The 21,862-nt window shown below is 38.4% G+C and overlaps 1 protein-coding gene across 1 annotated transcript in view; it reads left to right on the top strand.

Annotated features, from left to right (window-relative positions):
* Positions 1-21,862, top strand: part of HELLS (helicase, lymphoid specific) — a gene marked incomplete in the record, with an annotated part of 1,428,613 nt that overhangs the window by 601,526 nt on the left and 805,225 nt on the right. The window contains 1 exon segment of the mRNA XM_044056152.1: positions 16,810-16,906. Within this exon segment, the coding sequence (XP_043912087.1) occupies positions 16,810-16,906 (97 nt within the window).

The following is a 21,862-nucleotide window of genomic DNA, read 5'->3' as shown; positions in this document are numbered from 1 at the left end:
CCTTAGACTGTTGTCCGACTGGCAGTCATTTCTGAGGTATGTGTGCGCAGACATCACATTTAAGGCCCAGTAATTTATGGCCCTGGATGTAATGTCCCATGCACCTGGCAGCAACTAGGCTTAAGCTTTTCATAGGAGACAGACATTCTGGTCGCCTGAGCCGGAAGATGTCATAGTAAGAATATTGCAATATGGAACAGAAGAACATCTATGGTTATGGTAAGATTTTACACAACTAATCTTTATGGTACATTTACTTATACAACTGTACTTTCAGACTTACTTAGCAAACATGAAGGGATGAAAGCAGATATTTGCATGCATTTAGAAAATGTACTTGTGGAATGAAAACTCTACTCAGTGACTAACAGTATGTAAAATATTTAAGAAAAGGACATTTTTCAGAAGAGGACTGCTGAATCTGCACCTGTTTTAAGTTCCACAGTGGTAAGGAATGAAATAACTAATTAGAACTGGAAGGGTCTGTGGTACTAATGGTGATGATAGTGCTCCTTACACACAGTGGGGCTCTTGCCCAAAAGGAAGCTGTCCTCTGGTAAAGATATTCCTTCTATATTACTACTACGTGCTGGTAGTACACTGCGATAAAAGGAACAAAAAGGTGTTGCTAGAAAACACACTCCACAGATCAGGATAAATTAGCTCTTTATTCCACGGAAACACTCAGGACCACACAAATATCCAGCGTCCAACAAAACCTGATAGTACAATTCTCGATATTCCAAATGTGTTTCCCAAGAGCCCTCCCTGGCATCAGTGTGAACAACTTCCAACACAAAGAATAAAAAGTTTGCTGTGCACAATCTTGTGAATGTTTGTATAAGGCATTCTTATCATTCCTTTTACTTGCATCATAAAAGTGCTTGTAAATGTGCCTTTTCAGACATCTTTCTGTCTTCCCTACATAAAAGGCGCTACAAACTTCACATATTACTAAACAGACTATAAACCACTAGTATTACAGTTACTATAATAAGTGCTTTTAACAATCCTATTCCTAGATTTAATATATACTTGGTCAACATTAGCTATATGCTTACACTGGGAGCATGACCCACATCTATAGGTGCCAAATCTCTTACCCCTAGATGTAGTACTCATCTCAAATAATTCCTTCTCAAGTTAGTACCTTTTTTAAAAATAATGTTTAAAGTCTTATTTTGTACCCCCTTAAGGTCAGTGAAAGACCTAAATCTATTCCACTCTCTTCTGACTACATCAGCCACCATTTTTGAGTTACTGTTGTATTCCATTGTAAATACCCTACCAAATCTACTATTGTTTTTCTCAACAGTGGAAAATGTAAATTCATTGCCTTTGCCTAAAATGGGCATAAATCTTGCCCTCCCCTGATCTTTAACATACCTAGTGGTGTCCTCTAATAATTTAACCGGGTATCCCCTCTCCAAAAAAAGTTTTTCTAAGAAGACACATTCTTCCTGAAAGTCTTTATCTAAAGAGGTAAGCCTACTAGCTCTTACCAATTGCCCCTTAAAAATACTCTTCTTCTGTTCATATGGGTGGGCACTGTCAAAGTGGAGGTACGAGTTAGAAAAAGTCTCATTTCAAAAAACTTTAGATTTTTTACCCCCAGTTATCTTATTGATACTTGCATCCAAAAAATCTACTTTATTAAGAGTAATTGAACTTGTAACTTGCAAGAAATAAGTAGTTGTGTTCAAATACTAAATCCAACTGTTACAAAATCTAGAGTTTAAAACTTATTGTTTTTCCCACCAGGCTGAGATGATGTTGGCATATGTGGGGGTACAATTGGCCCCCATAACCACCCCCCCTCACCTGGTGAAAATATTCACCACCATAGTAAATTTAATTATTTTTGTAATATCAATTCCATAAGGTTAAGAATAACTTGTAATTCATCACTAGAAATATTACATTTGTCCACCAAAGCAGCCACTAGCCAGTTTAATCTGCTTTCCTGGGGTATTATCATGAATAAGTCTTTGATATCCACTGTCACAAATAAAATATCATCATAAACCTGGTTTAAGTCAATTCCCAGGAATCTTTAAGAATATTTTTTTCCTTACCCCAGTACTTTTTTAATTTTACGTCCATGTGTTTTGCTAAAGGCGCGGTCTTGGAGCCTCCAGTGGACATAATAGGTCTGAGAGGGAGATTATATTGATCCTTAGGGATCCCAAACATGGTGGGTATTCTAGGTTGAGGCACATGTAAAAAATTGAAAGTATCTATATTAATTAGTCCTTCCAAAAGTAAATCATTAAGGACCAACTCAATTTTATAAGCCACATGAACCTCATTACTAGAAACCCTATTGTAAGTAAAGGAATCACCTAAAATATCCTGCATTTTTCCTTCATATATATAACCTGGTCCATAAGAACAGATCTCCCTCCCTTGTCTGGCTTCATAACCCTAACCTGTGAGTTCCACTGACGTTCACCAAGTACCCTTTTCTCATTTTGGCTCAGATTATATCTTCTAGTTTTACCTATAACTTGTCTTAGTTCATTTTCCACTAACAACACAAAATTTCTTAGTTGGGGGTGTATTGGTGGGTTGTATTCACTTTTACGCTTCAAACAGGACTGCAGTTCTTCTTAGCCTGTCCCTGAAATACAACCTCCAAGTTAAGCTGCCTAATAAACATTTAAAAATCTAATAGTAACCTTGCAGTAGCACACTTCCTATATGGTACAAAGTTAAAACCTCTAGATAATAAATTAAAATGGTCCACGGTTAATTCCATACCAGTGTAATTAAATATACTGTAATTTTTATAGGTATATACATTGTTATTACAAAAGATTTTTTCTGAGGTACTTGTAAATGACCCAACCACCCTTAATTCATTAGAAACTTAATCAAAAGCTAGTAACGTGGAAATCTCCCCTTCCCGCCCCTCTGAGCCTGATGGTAATATTGAGGGGCCCTCTGGTTCATGAACCTTTTGGAACATTAGAGAGTGGGATACTCTAAAGGGTCCAAGTGATTTTCTTCTCAACAACCAAGAACCACCACAGCTGTAAAATCATCAATCCTTTATTCAAGACTGTTGTGAGTACTTTCGGGGAAAAAACAAGCCCTTCTTCAGACATATAGCCAATAACATTCCATAAACGCTTAAATAGCAAAAAAGGCTCCAAATCCAACCACAACAATATCATGGGTCTATGTAAATATTTCCAATTCTGCCACAAGATGGCAGTAAAAACGCATAATTATCAAAAAACTCTCCTAAGACCTACAAGTTCAATATAAAGATGTGTGTACAAATATAAAATATAAAAAAAAAAGTCTTGCATATAAACCAAGTACATATTTACAACCTATCCTAAATATATCAATACAATTTATATATGCTTATAATAATGTACATTCCCACTGCAAGCCTATACTCTATTCTTAGTAAAAATTAAAAATGTATATATATCGAGAAATGTGTCCGTGTTTCAAAGGTCTGTCTCTCAGAATGGGTTTCACGGAGACCCTATCATTCATGCCCTTCCCCTTATCTGATTGCATTCTAATAATCCACCTAGTTTCCTCTTTTTCTGTGTAATTCTTGATGTTCCCCAACCTATTGTTTCTTCCCACCAATTCCATCACCATAAAATTAAATTTATGCTCTAGACCATTATCTAAAACATGCTTGGCCAATGCATTTGTCTCATCTTCACGATTAATGGCATAGATGTGCTCCCTCACTCTTTATCTCAAGGTCCTATTGGTCTTTTTTGATAATTTATGCATTTTTACTGCCATCTCATGGCGGCATTGGAAATATTTACATAGACCCATGATATCACTGTGGTTGGATTTGGCGCCTTTTTTGCTATTTAAGTGTTTATGGAATGTTATTGGCTATATGAAGAAGGGTTTGGTTTTTACCCGAAAGCACTCACAGTATTGTCTTGAATAAAGGATTGATGATTTTACAGCCATGGTGGTTCTTGGTGGTTGCTGAAGAATATTTGCTTTTTACGTCATACATCCAGGCACCTCTATCCTGAAGCTGCTTTTTTGATTTATTCATTTGGACCAAGTGATTTGTCTCATCTAACACTTCATCATTCTCCAGAACCTCTTCTTCCAAATTAACATTCTCAGCATAATTTTCCCAAACCTTAACACTACTATTTTTTCTAGGTGCAGGGCAGCATCGCTTCTCCTTGTATTCTAAAATATCTCTGTTCATTTTTTTAATCTTCCTTTTAATATTAACTGAACATAATTCATCAATTTTGTCCATCATACTGTAATATTTAATTTTTTTCTATCTCAACAGAATGTAACAAATCATTAGTAATAAAATTAAGGTGCTCTATAACATTTTTTAATTCATTCATTCTTATTTCATTTTGCTTAATAACCATTTTAACAGCATCAAGCCCACATCTATTAAATATTTCTACAAGTTCATCATATAATTCAGAGCCATTGTCAATATTGTTGGGAAATTTAAACACTCTCAAACCTTTGTGGACAATCCCCCTCCTCAGGCATTCCCTAAGATACTTGTTGCCTATGTTCAGAGCTTTAAATTTCCCCAACACATCAGCTAATTTATTGATATTATTTCTATATGAATCACTGTTTCCCTTGTCGCTAAGGGTATAAGTATTAACATCCTGATATCTACTTTGTTGTTCAACCTTTGAGAAATTTCTTCCCTGTTTAAGATTTGCATTTACATTACTGGAAGTTACATTGCTAGTAATTTTCTTACAGTCAGCTCTGTTTGTTTGACTAAAAGTCCATCCATTGCTGTCATTTGCACCACTTGTATACGCGCTGTTTTCCCCTCTAAGTAAAAATAAATTAGGAATGTCCAAAATGTTCAAAGAACTCCGTCCAGCTTGTTGGTTAGTTTCTTTATTTTCATTTGAACACCATTTTTCTCTAACAGCTGCTGCTGTTTGCCCACCGCCATGTAAGACTTCCTGGTTTCCGGGTAAATATGAGCACAGTACAGAAGCTAACCTCGTACTGCTAGGAGTCAGTAAATCAACGAGCTGGGAAAGCTGCCCAGTGAGCTCTTTTGTTTCACCAACATTGTCCCTCCTCTCCCTTGAAGACCGGGGTGTAGAGTCAGTGTCTTCCATTCCCCAAAAACCACAAAAATGACCAAAACCAACAGAAAAGGGGAAATACAACTCCAAACCAGCAACAAAGGAACAAAAAGGTGTTGCTAGAAAACACACTCCACAGACCACAAAAAATCCTTCCCTCCCACCTACCTTTCATTATATTTATCCTGTCTAGATGGCATCTTTCTTGGATTCCTTAGACTGTTGACCGACTGGCAGTCATTTCTGAGGTATGTGTGCACAGACATCACATTTAAGGCTCGTGATTTATGGCCCTGGATGTGACGTCCCGTGCACCTGGCAGCAACCAGACTTAAGTTTTTCATAGGAGCCAGACGTTCGGGTCACCTGAGGCGGAAGATGCCACAGTAAGAATACTGCAACATGGAACAGAGGAACATCTATGGTTATGGTTAAGATTTTACAAAACTAATCTTTATGGTACATTTACTTATACAACTGTACTTTCAGACTTACTTCGCAAACATGGAGGGATGAAAGCAAATATTTGCATGCATTTAGAAAATGTACTTGTGGAATGAAAACTCTACTCAAGGACTAACAGTATGTAAAATATTTAAGAAAAGGACGTTTCTCAGAAGAGAACTGCTGAATCTGCACCTGTTTTAAGCTCCACAGGGGTAAGGAATGAAAGAACTAATTAGAACTGGAAGTGTCTGTGGTACTAATGGTGATGATAGGGCTCCTTACACACAGTGGGGCTGTTGCCCAGAAGGAAGTTATCCTCTGGTAAAGATATTCCTTCTATTACTAATACGTGCAGGTAATACAGTGTGATTAAAAAGAGTACTGCTGACTTTTTTTTTTTTTATATAGCTACCACTTCTGCTGTCAAATGTGCCTTCAGTGTAGCTACCCTGCTTGGGAACCAAAGGTATATATGTTATTATGCAGAATGTGGACATTTATTTATTTGGTTTGGTTTAGTTTAGTTTAGTTTTCCCCCTCAGTGATGGTAAATCTTATAGATTATTTTCATTTCAATTGGATTACAAAAATGTGCAACAGTGTTGGTCTCAAAATGCAGGAGATTTGGTCTCTGGTGACTTTTCTGCTAGAATTAGGGGCTATAGAGTAATTTTTTTGCTAGTTTTTTCAGTTGTGGCTCTGTTTAAGTTCTGGTACCATTGAGATCATCAGTTAACTAATTTACTTTGAAAAAGTCACTGATGTCGATGTCAAAGCTGATCCCTTTGACTTTGTTTGCTCTTATATTGACAGAGCAATTGGCATCAAGAATATTGATTTAACCTTCTTGTGATCAAGCCCCATTTGATTGGCAGCCAGCATTTTGTTTTTAATAGCCTTTATTAAATTATCACTTAAGACATAGGCATGCATACATTAATAGAAAACAAAGAATATTAACATTTTTATATCAATACATTGTGTTACAGATTTTCTTTCTTTTTAAAAGCTATTCACTCTAACATTTCATAAATTAGTCAATTCAGTTCTTTACCCCTCACTCCTCCTCTTGAACATTATTCTTCATGGATTGTTGCCACAAATTCCATTTACTTCTATGTAATTTGCTCCTTCCCTTTTCTAAAGATCCCACATCTTGTTCTTCAATCTCCTTTTACAGTATTCAGTATCTCAGTAACAGTTGGTTTAGTTTTTAATTTCCATTTTGCAATAATTGATTTTTTGGCAGCCAGTAGCATTAAATTTAGTAAAGGCATACTACCTACAGGCAGTTTCAGATCCTATGTCCCAACTCAAAACAATGATTTTTTTTTAAATCATTTTCTTAGTTACTGCCATTTCAGCCATTTGCTTCCTCCAGAATTTCTAACAGAATATTCTATAGGGAATTTTTTAAATCCGTCAACCTGTTACACCCCCCCCCCCAAAAAATTAAAATGTTCCCATTTGACTCTCTCTTCCATCACACCTCTTGCATTGGCTGTCTAGCTGAGGAAAAATTATCTTGAAGTCTGCTTGGTGATCACCATTTTTGCGGTCTGCCCACTTCTCATGCTGTCTGGATAAAGCATTCTGTGGCTGAACCTGGCTGTTTGGCATTTTACAACTCCATCCCACAGAATAGAATTATTGTGGTGTCTCCTGGATACATCTGTTCAAATATTTTTTTTCTCCCACAAGAAAAAGTATATCTATATTTAGATCTATTCCCGAGTCTTTCCACATAGTCAAGAACTTCAGGGGAATTTCTCATGATTCTAGGATTGATAGCATTTATGATACTTGTGATTCCTCTAGACAAGACTCCACATGAGAAGAATTCACTGTACCTAAAATATCTATGGTCCCAACATCAGCACCCACTGACTTTTCAAATTATATTTTTGGGATTTGTAAAAAGGGAATTATAGTGGTATAGGTACCAGTTTTATCTGAATACAGGTCTCCCATTCTCCACTGCAGTCCTGTAACAGCATATCCCTCAGACTTTGCTTGGGGGGGGTGTCTTTGGTAAAAGTACAAGGTCCTTTCTACAAAAAAAACACAGACCAAACCTATAAAAATCAAAAGGATGTTGGCAGTTACAAATGCTCTCAACTCTGTCTCTGTGGTGCCCAGGACCTCTACAAATAATCAGACAACACTGCAGTGGTGTGGCACATAAATGGAGGTTCCATATATTACCCTCTCTACAGGTTAACTATGGTAGCTAGAATATAGCACAGTCACTCTCTACAGCCTTCTTACATACGAGGGAACTTCGGAACATTACTTCAGAAAAAAACATTGAGGCAGACGAGCTGAGCAGGACGAGGACCGACAAACACGAATAGAAATTGAATCAGGTGGTCTTCCAGGATTTGATCCAGCTGTAGAGAACACCTCAGATATACCTGTTCATCTCCATTCACAACAAGCAAATGGAAAAATGTTGCTCTAGAACTTCTTTCAAGTCAGCCTGAAAAACACTCGGTCTTCCTTGGATGGAGATGTTGCAGTATGCTTTTCCACTGATATTGAATGTCATTTTGAAGATTCAGTAGAACTCTCCAAACATCATCATAGTAACTCCCTGGTGGTTCTCCCTTCTTTTGCAAATGGCCAAGGGCAATTACCATAAGTTGCTCACAAACTGGACCCTCTCACTTAAGACAGGATTCTTTTGATAACATCCAGAAAACACCACAAACAAAACAGTTGTTTGTGAAGCATCTGGTACCTCGACCTTTCGCCTTCAAGGATGCATTTCAAAATCAACTTGCACCTTAAATACAGGATGAACCCCATTTACATTAATTAAGTAAAGCAATTAGATCCGTAAAGCTAGCCAGCATGTGAATTGCATTGAACATGTAAGTAATTTAGGTGAAAACCTGAAAGTAGTCAGTTATTCTGATATAAGCTTATCTGATGTAACGTTAAGTTTATTATTTAAAGGAACCAAATTTGTCCCTACAAAAATACAGACATTGGCAGAAGTTCTTATAGATGTAAAGAGATTCTGTAGAAAGTTGCATTTAGTGGTATTTTTTGACAAGAATAAGAAGCAAAATGTTTCAGCCAACAGTGAAAGTATGTTTTGAGTTATTTCTGATGAAGATGTTGATTTACCGTTGAATGTTTCAGTCTATAATTATGAGGGGTGTTTTGATGAAAATGTTACAGATAATGGCACTTTTTTTAATACTGGTTACTCTGTTTGTTATGCCTTCTTTGCCTGTTATTAGTAGTTTTGTACCACACAAGTGGTGTGTCCATTTTTGAACAAGTTTTATATAAAAGAGCTGAATTTGAATGTTTGAAATTTGTTAAATCTGCTAAAAAAAATAGAAGGAAAAATGGAAACTCTTTTGGCTTTTCCCGGTTAGGGGTCGACACAGGGGAACTCTGGTCCGCTAATGATTGGCAGTGGATTTTTACTTTGCCAAGTTGCCAGCCCAACCTTCAAAGAACAATTTGACTAAAATGAATGGGATGAATTAAACTGAGAGTATCTTTAAAACATGTTGTTTTTAGACAGGCTGATTGGGGGGGGGGGGGGGGCTGGATTGTCCTGTTTAAAGTGCAATATGATAAAATGGTTCAGGATTTGTTAATGAAAGAGGAGGAGTATGTTGTGTTAACTGAAAATCCTGTGGAACAATTTAATAATGAATTGTTTGAACTTTTGGAAAGGCGTGAAAGGTTGGGTTTCATTATAAGTGAGGATGTTAGAAAATCAAAGATATTGAAACCAAATGACCCAACCTTTTATGCTATTACACAATTGCACAAGAGCCTGGATAACCCCCCAGGTAGACCAGTTTTCTCTGTTATCCATTTGTGTATAATGTTGGGATATTTTTGGATTTTGTACTTAAAGAATTTTTGGAAATAGTTCCTAGACGTATAAAAAAAATACCCAACCATTGTGTCAAATGTTGAATCTAATACAGTGGAAGTAGAGTTGTTATTGGGTTACAGTAGACGTTGGTTCTCCTTATACCAATATTCAGCATAGATATGGTTTGGAGGCGATTATTGACATAATGGGAGAGGGTCCAAGAACAACATTTGTCATTAGATTGTTGGAATTTTTGTGTAACTCATAATTATTTTAGGTATGACAATTGCATTTGCTTGCAAAAGAAGGGAACAGCTATGGGTGCCTCATATGTGCCAACATATGCCATAATCTATATGGGTTGGTTTGGAAAGTTATTTTTATACAGCACCAGGTTTTATAGAGAAAATGTGGTGCTGTATAGAAGATACATAGATGGTTTCTTTTTCATGTGTAAGGGGGGACCCTCTTGAGTTTGAGAAATTTTTGGATGAGTTAAATACAAATAGTCATGGTTTTGCAATTTAACATGAGTATGGGAAATTCTAGGATTCAATTTCTGTATGTAGAATTTTATGTTAATTGTATGTTTAAGATGCAATTTAGACCATTTAGAAAACCCACTGCAGTGAATAATTTTTTGTTCGCTGAGAGTATGCATCTCCCCATTTATTAAACTTATTACCCTTTGGTGAGTTTAAACATATTTTGCGAGCAAAATACTTCAGGAGAAGAAAGCAAAATGGAATTTTTGCAAGAGAGCAAGAATAGTCTCTTGAAAAGGGGTTATAGTGAAAGAGTTTTAAATAGGGAGATGAACGAGTTTAGGTGAGGTTGTTCCAACTTATGGCACAGATATTGAGAAAGAAACACGTGGTTTTAGGAATTTGAAACCCAGTTTCACTGGTAAGAATATATATTCTGAGTCTAAATTTTCTCCCTTCTCCAGTACTTTGAGAAAGTTAATTTTGGAACTTTGGCACATAGTATGCCTGGATGAAATAGTGGGATATTTATTTCCTGGGATGGTTAAGTTTTCCTATGGTAGATATTTAAATTTAAAAGAACTTTTGAATATACTTATTCCTAGTGTTGATAAAGGAATGGTGGGGTCTTATTCTTGTGCTAATTGCAAAGTTTGTAGAAAAATTATAAACATTTCTGAAATTAATGGATGTAAATTTGTAAAGGAAGATTCACTTGCAAGTCTTTTGGGGTGGTGTATATAGTGGGGTGTGGTTGAAATCCTATAAAATGGTATATAGGACAAACCAAGAGGGCAGTTAAAGTGAGAATTTTGTAGCATTTAGGAGACATCCGTAACAAGAATCTTAGGAGTCTAGTTGGGGAACATTTTTGTAATACACATGGTGGGGACTCTTAACTCATTCTTTTTCAATGTTTTGGCTAGTCCTAGCACTTTAAGGGGAGGTAATCTAACTCAAAAGTTAAACAGTTTGGAAAGTAAAATGATTCTGAACTTTGGTATCTTTTTCCTTAGGGGACTAAATTTAGAAGTGAATTTATAAGTAGATGGAAACGTTATTAAAATGTAGTAAACATAATTAAATATTACAAAATATAAAATTAATTATGAAGTATTTGTAATATGTATTTATAATGTGTTATATATGTTTAAATATTTTAAAGAAAAGCAAATAATGTATAGTAAGTTATGTGCAGTTTAAGGATGTGTTTATAGTTAATTAATTAATTAATTAATTAATTAATTAATTAATGTAAATGGGGTTCACCCTGTATTTTAAGGTGCGAGTTAATTTTGAAATGTATCCTTGAAGGCGAAAGGCCGAAGCACCAGATGGTGTTTTGGTGCTACTAAACTTTGCTTCACAAACAACTGTTTTGTTTGTGGTGTTCTTTTGGATATTCTTGTTGAGTTTGGTGTGTTTTTATATAGCAATAACCCACGCCTGGGTGTGGGTAATGCTGGATTTACCCACGGTTGGCTGTTTGGTCCCGGCTTCCCGGGACCAAACCACGCCAACCGTGGGTAAATACAGCATTACCCACACCCAGAAGTGGGTTATTGCTATTATACCATGACATTATTTAAGAAAAGAAACTATTACTTTTCTTAAATAATGGCATAGTATAATGCCTGTTTACTGCCCTTCCGCAGATGTCTGGCATCCACGGCAGTTCTGATGTACTGCGCGCCGCAGTACATCAGAGCTGAGCAAAAGCAACGGAGAAAGCAAGATCTCAGTTGCGTTTTTTACTGTTTTAGCTATGTTAAATGGGTTTAACATAGCGAGACAGTTTAAAATAAGCAACGGAGATGTCCGTTGCTTATTTTAAACTGTCTCGCTATGTTAAACCCATTTAACATAGCAACAGTAAAAAGCAACGGAGATCTTGCTTTCTCCGTTGCTTTTTTTTTAAAACCTGTCTCGCTATGTTAAATGGGTTTAGCATGGCGAGACAGCTTTAAAATAAGCAACGGAGATCTCCGTTGCTTATTTTAAAGCTGTCTCGCTATGTTAAACCCATTTAACATAGCGAGACAGTGTTTTAAAAATAAAGTTATACTAATGGAAAAAGTCCGGGCGACGGACCTTTTCCATTAGTATAACTCGATTTACAATGTGCACGCTGGCCAATCAGCGTGCACGTTTTGGGGGGGGTCATGGTATAATATAGCATACGCCTGGGTGTGGTAATGCTAAATTTACCCACGGTTGGCGTGGTTTGGTCCCGGCGGCCCGAGGACCAAACAAAGCCAACCGTGTGTAATTTAGCATTACCCACACCCAGGCGTGGTTATTGCTATTATACCATGACATTATTTAAGAAAAGAAACTGTTACTTTTTTAAAATAATGGCATAGTATAATGCCTGTTTACTGCCCTTCCGCAGATGTCTGGCATCCGGCAGTTCTGATGTACTGCGCCTGCGCAGTACATCAGAGCTGTGGGCAAAAGCAACGGAGAAAGCAAGATCTCTGTTGCTTTTTTTTTAGTGTCTCGCTATGTTAAATGAGTTTAACATGCGAGACAGTTTTAAAATAAGCAATGGACATCTCCGTTGCTTATTTTAAAACTGTCTCGCTATGTTAAACTCATTTAACATAGACAGACACTAAAAAGCAACGGAGATCTTGCTTTCTCCGCTTTTTTAAAACACTGTCGCTATGTTAAATGGGTTTAACATAGCGAGACAGCTTTAAAATAAGCAACGGAGATCTCCGTTGCTTATTTTAAAGCTGTCTCGCTATGTTAAACCCATTTAACATAGCGAGACAGTTTTTTAAAAAAACGAGTTATACTAATGGAAAAAAGTCCGGGCGACCGGACCTTTTTCCATTAGTATAACTCGATTTACAACGGGCACGCTGGCCAATCAGCGTGCACGTTTTGGGGGGGGGTCATGGTATAATATTGTTTTGATAACACCCCAACTTGAAATGACTGCAACTGGCTGCCTGGATGAAAACATTTGAATAGCTTTTAGGCACCTGTTTTTTGAGGACATGCTGCAGATGTTAAAAGAAACGGGGAATCCTGCTACTAGAAAAATATATATTACCAAACAGAAAAGATTTTTTAATTGGTGCCACATTAAGAACCAAATCCGTAGCATTTCTCTGACTCAGTAATATTTGTAAGTTTTTATCCTTTGGCCTTTCTTATTCCTCAATTTAAGGTTCATGTTTTGGCTATTTCAGCATTTTTCTACCCATGGATTTCCTCTTTCAATGGACTGTAATGTTAAGCTGCTTTTAAAAAGGGTTCTGCATACCCATCTGTCTAAAAAACAAGTGGCTTCTTGTGATCTTAATTTTATTTTGAGAAAACTTGACTCTTACTCCATTTGAGCCAGCTTGTTAGGCTGATTCAAGGTTCCTAACATGGAAACCGGTGTTACTGATTGCTCTGACTTCTGCAAGAAGAATGAATTGCAAGCTGTTTTGGTGGGTCAACGTTATCCTTTTGTCCATAAAGATAGAGTGTCCTGTAGAACAAATAGTTCATTTATCCCTAAAGTGGAATCTGAGTTTACTTTGAGCCAAGCTATCCATCTGCTTGTCTTCTTTCAAGAACCTGAAAATGAGAGAAAAGATTCTTTGTAATCTGGATGTCCACAGATAATTCAGATTGCATCTTGACAGAATTAAAACCTTCAGAAATTCTGATCAATTATTAATTTCTTATTAAAGTAAGAAAAGAATGGCAGAAAGTGTCAGACAATTTCCAAATGATTACCCCATATTTCCTTTTGTTACTCTCGCCATAATAACTCGGTTCCAGGCAGGGTCAAGGAGCATTCCACTAGGTCCTTGGCTTCTTCATTGGCTTTTTTTTGTTGTTTGGATAGGGGTAATGGGTAGACTCTACAAGTGTTCTAGAGGCAGGAACTTGGTCCCCTGTAAGTACTTGTACAAAGCACTACAAAGTAGACTTTTTTCCATGTCAAGAGCAGGCTTTACTAGAACCATTCTCAAGGGGCTCATGACCCCCCGTCCTTCTTTCCTGTCACTCTTTCTAAGGTTTTGGTATTCTACCCATATAGCTTAGGCTACTGCAGCAGTGATCAATTGGTGAACATAATAGTTTTGTAAGTGAACTTTGCATAGCAGTAGATGGTAGAATGAATCACTGCTGTATTAGCTGCACTCTCCCTCCATCCTCCTTTCTTATGTTTTTTGTGTGCAAGTGTGTGAACGTGAGTTCTTTATAACTAGTATTGACCTTTTTCAGAGCTGTAACCTCCCTCCCTTTCAGTTGGCATGAAAGCTGTGAGGTGCTTAGCACTAAGATCACTATTTTTTTCTCTCTACCTAGCTTGAGCTGTCAGTGGTGCGGGCATATGGAAGTTGCCCTTAAGCTTTAGAAACTAGCCAGCTGTTGTTTCCTAGGCAGGATTTAACCCATATTGCTTAGGCTACTACAACAATGATCTATTCAAACAAGTACTGTTATTCTAAGTTTACTTTTATACTATGCATATTTTTATTTGTTTCCATCTTATTGACCATCTGCTGCTCATCCTCTCCTTATGATAAATTATTCTTTCTCTGTGTGTTGTCACCTAACTTCTGTCTCTCCATTTCTTTTATATTCATTACTTTTCCCGGCAGCTTGTTTCCTTTTCTTTACCTCATTCTGATTCCACTTAATTTATTTCCTTTTTATTCCTTTCTCTGAGCAACTTCAAATTTTCTAATATCAGTAGCTGAGCACCATACCAGAAATCTTCACTACAGTATCTTCAGAGTTTCTTTTAGTTAGGGCTACTACATCTTTTCTGCTCAAGTTAGTCGCATAAATAGATTCAAACCAGCCAGTTTGTTTGTCTGTTTCCACAGTATTCCAGTCAAGGTAACTACTCACCACATTGTTTGTATGTCTGTCTTTGGTTACATTTTTACTTGGACAAAGCTACAGATACTAGAAGAGAGGATCAGCATTTTGTCTCTTATGCTGCCAACAAACTGAGGCAAAATGTTTCTTCTGAAGTCACACTGTCTATGCAGTTTTCTGTGTGTTGACCTTTGTTATACAAATGTAATAAAGATTTACCCAGCAAACTAGAAGGACATTGTGGTAGAGTCATGGCTGCTTCCCAGTACTTTTTCAAAAATGACTTGGTTGGTGAAATTTGTGATGCTGCATCATGAGCTTGTCTGCGTAGTTTCACAAGACACTCTAAGCTAGATAATATTTCCATGTCGTGGTCAAGCTTGTAACTCTGATTATAAACAGTATTGTCATGATATCACCCAAGAGGATGAACTCGAGATCCTGTCTGAGTTGAAGTGAATGGACTGAGTCTTGTAAGATGTGGACACTGTAATACAATAGTGACATAGCTTTGTGGTACAGATCTCTGCACTTGTGGATGCTCTCTACTTCCCCAGTCTCTGGCCAGAGAGGGCCTAGAGCCATCTTTGGAACAATATGTGATGAGCTGTTTTGAATGGATTGTGGTATACATGATAATTTTGCTAGCACTTGAATGTGCTACCTGTTCAGGGCACCCTTGAAATCTGGAGAGATGAGAAGAGAACAGAGCATTATGAGAGTTGGGTGTGTGGAGACAAAGCCTGGAAATACTTAATGATGCCAAGCTTGACTAGTGCTTGCAGTAGCCATTCCTATTAGAATGAAATGAAAAGGACATGGACCATTAAGACTTGTCATTATGGCTAAGTATATAAAGTTTGTTTCTACCTCATGAGAGTTAGGAATGCTTGCATAGTGGGCAAGCTGGCTGTTTTGCTCTGGGTTAGGAAGGAAATCAGTCAGACAAGACGATCACTGAGTAGTTATGTTCGTATAGTCTGCTAGCAAGATCATGTGGCTTTGGTCGCTTGCCTTGGAAAGAAGGTTGAGTGGCCGCCTCTAATGTACATTTTAGTAGGTGCTGCAGCCACTTGCTGTTCAGTACATTCTTTCACAAGCAGTGTAACTCAGGCTTGCACCCTGTACATGGCACTTTTTTTGGCAGGTCTTTCCTTAACGATTCTTTTGCATTTCCCTAATATCTACTTGTTTCCTAGGGCCAATGCTTTTATGTTTTATGTTAAACCGTTCATGAATTATTTTCCTTTGATTAGCTCTGAAGTCATTTCAGAGCAGCACAGAATGATATCCACAGACCTTTCAAAGACTATTGTTATCCTGATTTTAGCCTCTTTTTATCTCTGTTAGATTGCAGTGTCTCTGTGATTTTGAAAGTTAGTTAAATTCAGTAAATTATTTTAGGTCTGGCATTTAGCATAGAGGATTAAGGATGCGAGCTGTTAATGAGCTGCTTCTTGTTTTTCAAGATTTGATACCCTCAGACTCCAGTTGCCTAAGTGTGTGGCTCTAAGCTTGACAGCGCTCCTGAACTGGGTATGAAAAAGGCCCAAGTGGAATGCTTTACCCTGGTTAACAAACAAATATAAATCAATAAAAGTTACAGTGAGTGTTTTCCTGGTGTTTTATTTTTTTGTGGAGTTTGATTTGGTAGGAGAAAAAAAATGGTCTGATTGTAAGCACACCTCCTAACCCAGATGCGCAGGGTTCACCTCTGTGGGTCATTCTTGAGAACATGGAAATTGAGATTTTTTTCACAAGGTGCTGCATTGTAGGAAGAAGTCTTCATTCCTTGATCCACTTCAGATGCCCCATATCGTAGTTTCTCTGAACATGTCGGTCTTCTCATACTGGTACTGTGTCATTTGATACTTGTGATTAATCATGCAAAAATTGAGCTTGGGACTCAAGGCAGTACACCTAGAGCTGCTTTAGTAATTAGTGTGTGTCATATAATGAGGGTTCTTCTGCTTTTAGTTTACGTTTCTGTTTTGCACAATGTGTTTGAGCAGTGGAGGATTTGGTATTCACTGCTGTGACAAACAGAGAGCTTTACTTAAGTATATGCTCTGATTTGAGCCTAGTTTTAATTTTTTCCCCTTTTTAATTTACACAGCTTCGAGTCTTGGTTTGATATAACCACCTTAACTGAAAATGCAGATGATATTGTCAACAAAGAACGAGAACAGCATGTTTTGCACATGCTTCATCAGGTACTGTAAATTTACTGCCTGGAAAAAAATGCATGTTGTGAAGACTTGTTTTGTGTACACATTGCAAGTGAAGTTGTGCAGGTAGACACTGTGGGAAAGCTGGCAAGTTTCAACATCCAGAAGTGCAGCATCAATCACAGCATGTTAGTTTACAGTGAGACTCAGTGATGTATTTATGTGCATTAAAATGCAGAGGAAGAGTGTCTGTCCTTTCTACAAAGTTATACAGGTAGCACTCCATCACTGCTTTCCCACTTCCCCTTCTCCATTGTCAGTTTTTAGTCTATGCTTTTTAAATAATTCATTAGTGGTGGTTTAGTGTAAGGGTCTTAGCTATGAGACAGAGGTGGGTCTCACTCCTCCAGTAGTCGTTTTTTGCAGTCTGACTTGCCTAAGGTCATTTGGTTACAGTCTCATGCTGTGGTCATTAAAGGTACTCCAGCTAAATGTAGAGTGCAACCACATGTGCTTCTCAGTTCAAAAGTGAACATGCATTCTGCTGTCTTTATGACTCACTTCTTTGCTTCTCAGTCTTGCTGTTGCTGAAAATCCTTCAAACCCCTAACCTTTATTGGTTATATACACAGACTTACCTTTCATGTTTTCTAGTTTCACCAAGATGTCCTAATTTTAAACATTAAAATTTTGCTTGTCCCAGCTTCCTCAAAAGACTACTTTAGGTCTTCTCCAAAATCTTGGTAGATTTCTCTGTGCGTCATATCTAAGCTCGCTGATGTCACTAACTTGCATGAATGCAGAAGCTGCACAGAGATTTAGTCAGTGGTTCCCTTTAAGCCTAAATACATTTAAGAAGTAATATAAGGAAAATAAACCCCAAAAAATGTATCTTTCCCACACAGCAGTCTGTGTGTGGCAGAGGCATTTCAGTCAGATTTCTCTTGAAAACCTTGGTGTTTTGTTTCCATTGAAAGAGAAATGCTGATCTATAGTTTCTCATTAATTTGAAAGAATAGGACTCAGTAGACAGCACATATTTTGTCTTCTAACTAGAATTTCTAATACTTTAAAATACTGCACTAAAAATACATAAGAATTAAAATAAGAATTATGTCATGATGCCACCCAGTAGGATGAGCTGGGGAATTTCTCCTAATGGTTACAAGAGGATGGACTGGACCATGTGATATGCAGAGGTTTATGATTGGGTCTCTAGTCATAACTTTGTGGTTGTCACATGGATGCCAAGAAATTCTCCTTGATGGCTTGAATCTTGTCATCCACGTTGACAACACACAATTAATTGTGATCAGTGAGACCCAATCATAACTGTTTGTAGTACATAGAGTTTTATCTCCTTCATGCACTAGCTGTTAGAGAGAAAAAAAAAGTGTTCTACCGGCTTTGAAAGCTATGTCAGTAAAGCACTTAGCAGGTGTTTTCACATAGACAGCAAGTAAGGAAAAAAATCAGGACAGTGTTTTAAATACTGCTCTAGTTTAAATAAGTCACTTACAGACTGATGTTTATCGTGTTTCACTGTTGCAGTCATCACAGTTGGGTTATCCTGCTGGCAGGCTGCCCCGCAGTCGGCCTGAATTCCAAAGTCCTGGTCCGGCGTCGGTTGCTGTCGCTTCCTCCCTGACGTCAGTGCGCCAAGGGTATAAAAGATGCAGCCGACGCCATTTTCTTCAGTCTTTCCTTGCCGCGCGGTGCCCGAAGCAAAAGCACTTTGCAAGTGCCGGTCGGCCGACTCCTGAGATTTTCAAGTTTGAATTTCAGATCCTAAGTCCGAAGTCTTCATTACAGCTAAGTACCCCGTTGGGGAAACTTTTTTCTTGCTCCAGACCGATGTCAGAAAAAGTTAATTGTATTTCTTGTGGGAAGCAAATACCTCATAAGGACTTTCATTCTTACTGTATTCCTTGCCTAAGCCTTGACCATGACGTTTCTTGTTGTCAGTTTTGTGCTAGATTTAACCAACGCACTATTAAGCATCGGTACAATTTTTCATTTCATTATTTTGGTAAAAGATTTAATTATATAATGCCGTCGGAACAGCCAACTACCGGAATTTATAAAAAGCGCAAAGAAAAAGAAAAGAACAGGCATCTGAGTTCCAAAACTGACGATGAGGCTTCGGCTAAGCCAATCGCCGGTTTGCCGGCTCTCAGTGAGGCGCTTTCGCAGCCCCTGACGCCTGCTACCTCAGAGCCACAGGCTGCTTCCGACTCCCTCGTGGAGCCGACTAGGCTGCTGGAAACTCAAGGTATTGGACCCTCGGAAAATATTCCCTTAAATGAGTCCGGAGCCGCTGAGCAGGCATCTGCTTCTGAGGGTGTTTTAAGGCCTACACAGTTATATGTGAAAACTTCAGCTTCAAAAGCAAAGACTAAAGCACCTCTAAAGACAAAGAAACAAGTACAACATTCCCCTGGACAGGCCTCCATGCCTAAAAAACAGATGCTCAGAATGGCCGAAGACCTTAATTACTTTGATCAGGGGTTCCCATCCCCCTCCTGATAAGAGGCCTAGGCAAGAGACAGAATATGAATCTTCAGATCAGGTTTCCATTTCCTCTGTTTCCTCTACAAAACAGGGATACTCTCTTCCTCCCTAGGAGGAATCTGATGCTGAAGAATCTATCCCTTCAGCCTCTCCTCCTGAGGATTATTCTTTTGGGGAGACCCTGCATAATATGAGGGAGCATTTCCACTGGGAGAGCCAAGATTACTCAGAATCTAAGAAAAGGCTTAGAGATTTTCTTTTATTACCTCAGCACGGGCCCCTTGCTATTCCTCCTGTTTTAGACATTGTAGATGATGTATTTCTAGAGTCCAGTCTGACTCCTGACTCCTTATCACCAGCTCCTGTTAAGCCAGACAGATACTACAGGGTTCCTGATTCACATAAATTTCTTTATAAAAACCCTGCTGCTGACCTAGAAACTCTCTCTCAGGGTCCCAAGGGGGTCAAGGCGTCCACTGTGTAAAAAAAAAAAAAAAAAAAAAAACCCTATCCCCTCTGATAGGGATTCAAGCGCCCTAGACAGATGGGGGAAAAAGATTTACACTTCTGCTACCTTGGCTGTAAGGGCCTTAAATTGTCAGTTTCATATGCTTAAATATCAGCAATATCTTGTGTCACTACTAAAACAGAAAATGTTGACAAATTCTGAATGTGCAGACAACAAAGAAATGCAGGATTTATTGCATGCAGCTGAACAAGTGGGAAAGCATACTTTGCACTGTGGTTTTGATTCTCTGGAGGCCTCCTGCAGGGCCGCTGTTACGGGTTCTGTCATTAGGAGGCATGCTTGGTTAAAGGAACAGAATCTGCCTGATCATGTTAAAGCAAAATTATTATATGCTCCATTGCAGCATGATACCTTGTTTGGGGTTAAAGTAGAAGAGGTGTTGAAGAAAATGGAGGACAATGCTAAATCCATGCAAACAGTCAAGGATTTCTTACAGGTACAACCTCCCAGATTTAGCAGGAACTGTCCTGCAAAGAATTGGTCCTTTCCAGTGTCGGACAGACCTCAAAGAGGCAGATACAGACGCCCTAGAGGCAAATCCCAGCCCCAGGGCTCATACAGATCTAAACAATGGGGTGCTTCTACCTCCAAAAGCGGAGAAGATAAATCATAGCCATACAGGAAACAGTCTCAATGACTTTCCCCTGCCAGCACCAAGCACTTATCTTCTGGCAGCTCCTTTAGGGGGAAAACTAGCACTTTTTTCAAAAAATTGGAACATGATCACCCAGGACAAATGGGTCTTGAATATAGTGTCACAAGGCTACAGGTTCCATTTTCACACCCTGCCAAGGGCAAACGGTATGCCGGACCTGCCACACAATCAATGGGCAGAGGCACAAAAACAAGTTTTATCCCTCATGGACATGAGGGCCATTCAGCGAGTACCACAGCAAGAGCAGGTACTGGGATTTTACTCACGGCTGTTATTGGTGCCCAGAAAGGACAAAGCCTGCTGTCTATTCTAAACACATTTCTGGATATTCCAAAATTCAAAATGTTGACTCTGTAGCAGCTTCTGCTCATGTTGGGCAAGAAGACTTGGCTTGTGACTTTAGATCTAAAAGAGGCATACCTGCATGTTCCAATCAGACAATCATGCAGAAGATACCTCAGAATTATAGCTGGCTCAATGCACTAGCAATTCTCTGCACTGCCCTTTGCCTTATCTACTGCGCCCAGGGTCTTCACAAAATGCCTGGCACCAGTAATTGCATTTTGCAGACAAAGAGGAATACAAATATATCCTTGCTTGGACGACTGCCTTATTCAAGCAGAGAACAGGGACGTTCTACTACCAGCATCTGGCGTTTGTAAAAAGATTACTAACATGTCTAGGGTACAGAGTAAACGAAAAGAAATTAAAACTAGTACCCTCTCATGAGGTAATATTCCTGGTTGCAAGCTTAAATCCAACTGCCCAGATGGCTTATCTCACGCCAGACAAAGACAACTGACTACTTATTTCAAAAGGTTGGCAACAGAGACCCAGTTATCTGCAAGAAAAATTCTGCAGGCATTGGGGTTCATGGCATCCTGCATTCTGCTAATTCCATATGCAAGACTGCATATGAGGAAACTACAATGGTATCTAAAAAGTGTTTGGACTCAACATTGACACAGCCTGGAAACAATAATTACCCTCATTCTCTGCCTGCAACAGGAGTTTTGATGGTGGGCAAAGGCCTGTCACCTCAACAAGGGACAGCCATTCATTTTACCCACAGCCAGGCAGACATTAACAGATGCATCAGATTATGCCTGGTGGGGCCCATATGGCAGGAAGATGTATTCAGGGCACACGGTCCGCAAGCCAAATGCATCTACATATCAATCAAAAAAAGATGCTAGCTGTTCAAAATCCCCTGACAGCCTTCAAGGATCTACTTCATCCAGGACAACTATTGATAAGGACAGACAATACTACAGTCATGTGAAACATAAATAAGCAGGGAGGCACA

This window comes from Protopterus annectens, chromosome 14.part0, assembly GCF_019279795.1.
Source record: "Protopterus annectens isolate FY-2018-M chromosome 14.part0, PAN1.0, whole genome shotgun sequence".
NCBI lineage: Eukaryota > Metazoa > Chordata > Ceratodontiformes > Protopteridae > Protopterus > Protopterus annectens.
The sequence above is the reverse complement of the archived record's forward strand: the minus strand, read 5'-3'. Positions and strand labels throughout refer to the sequence as shown.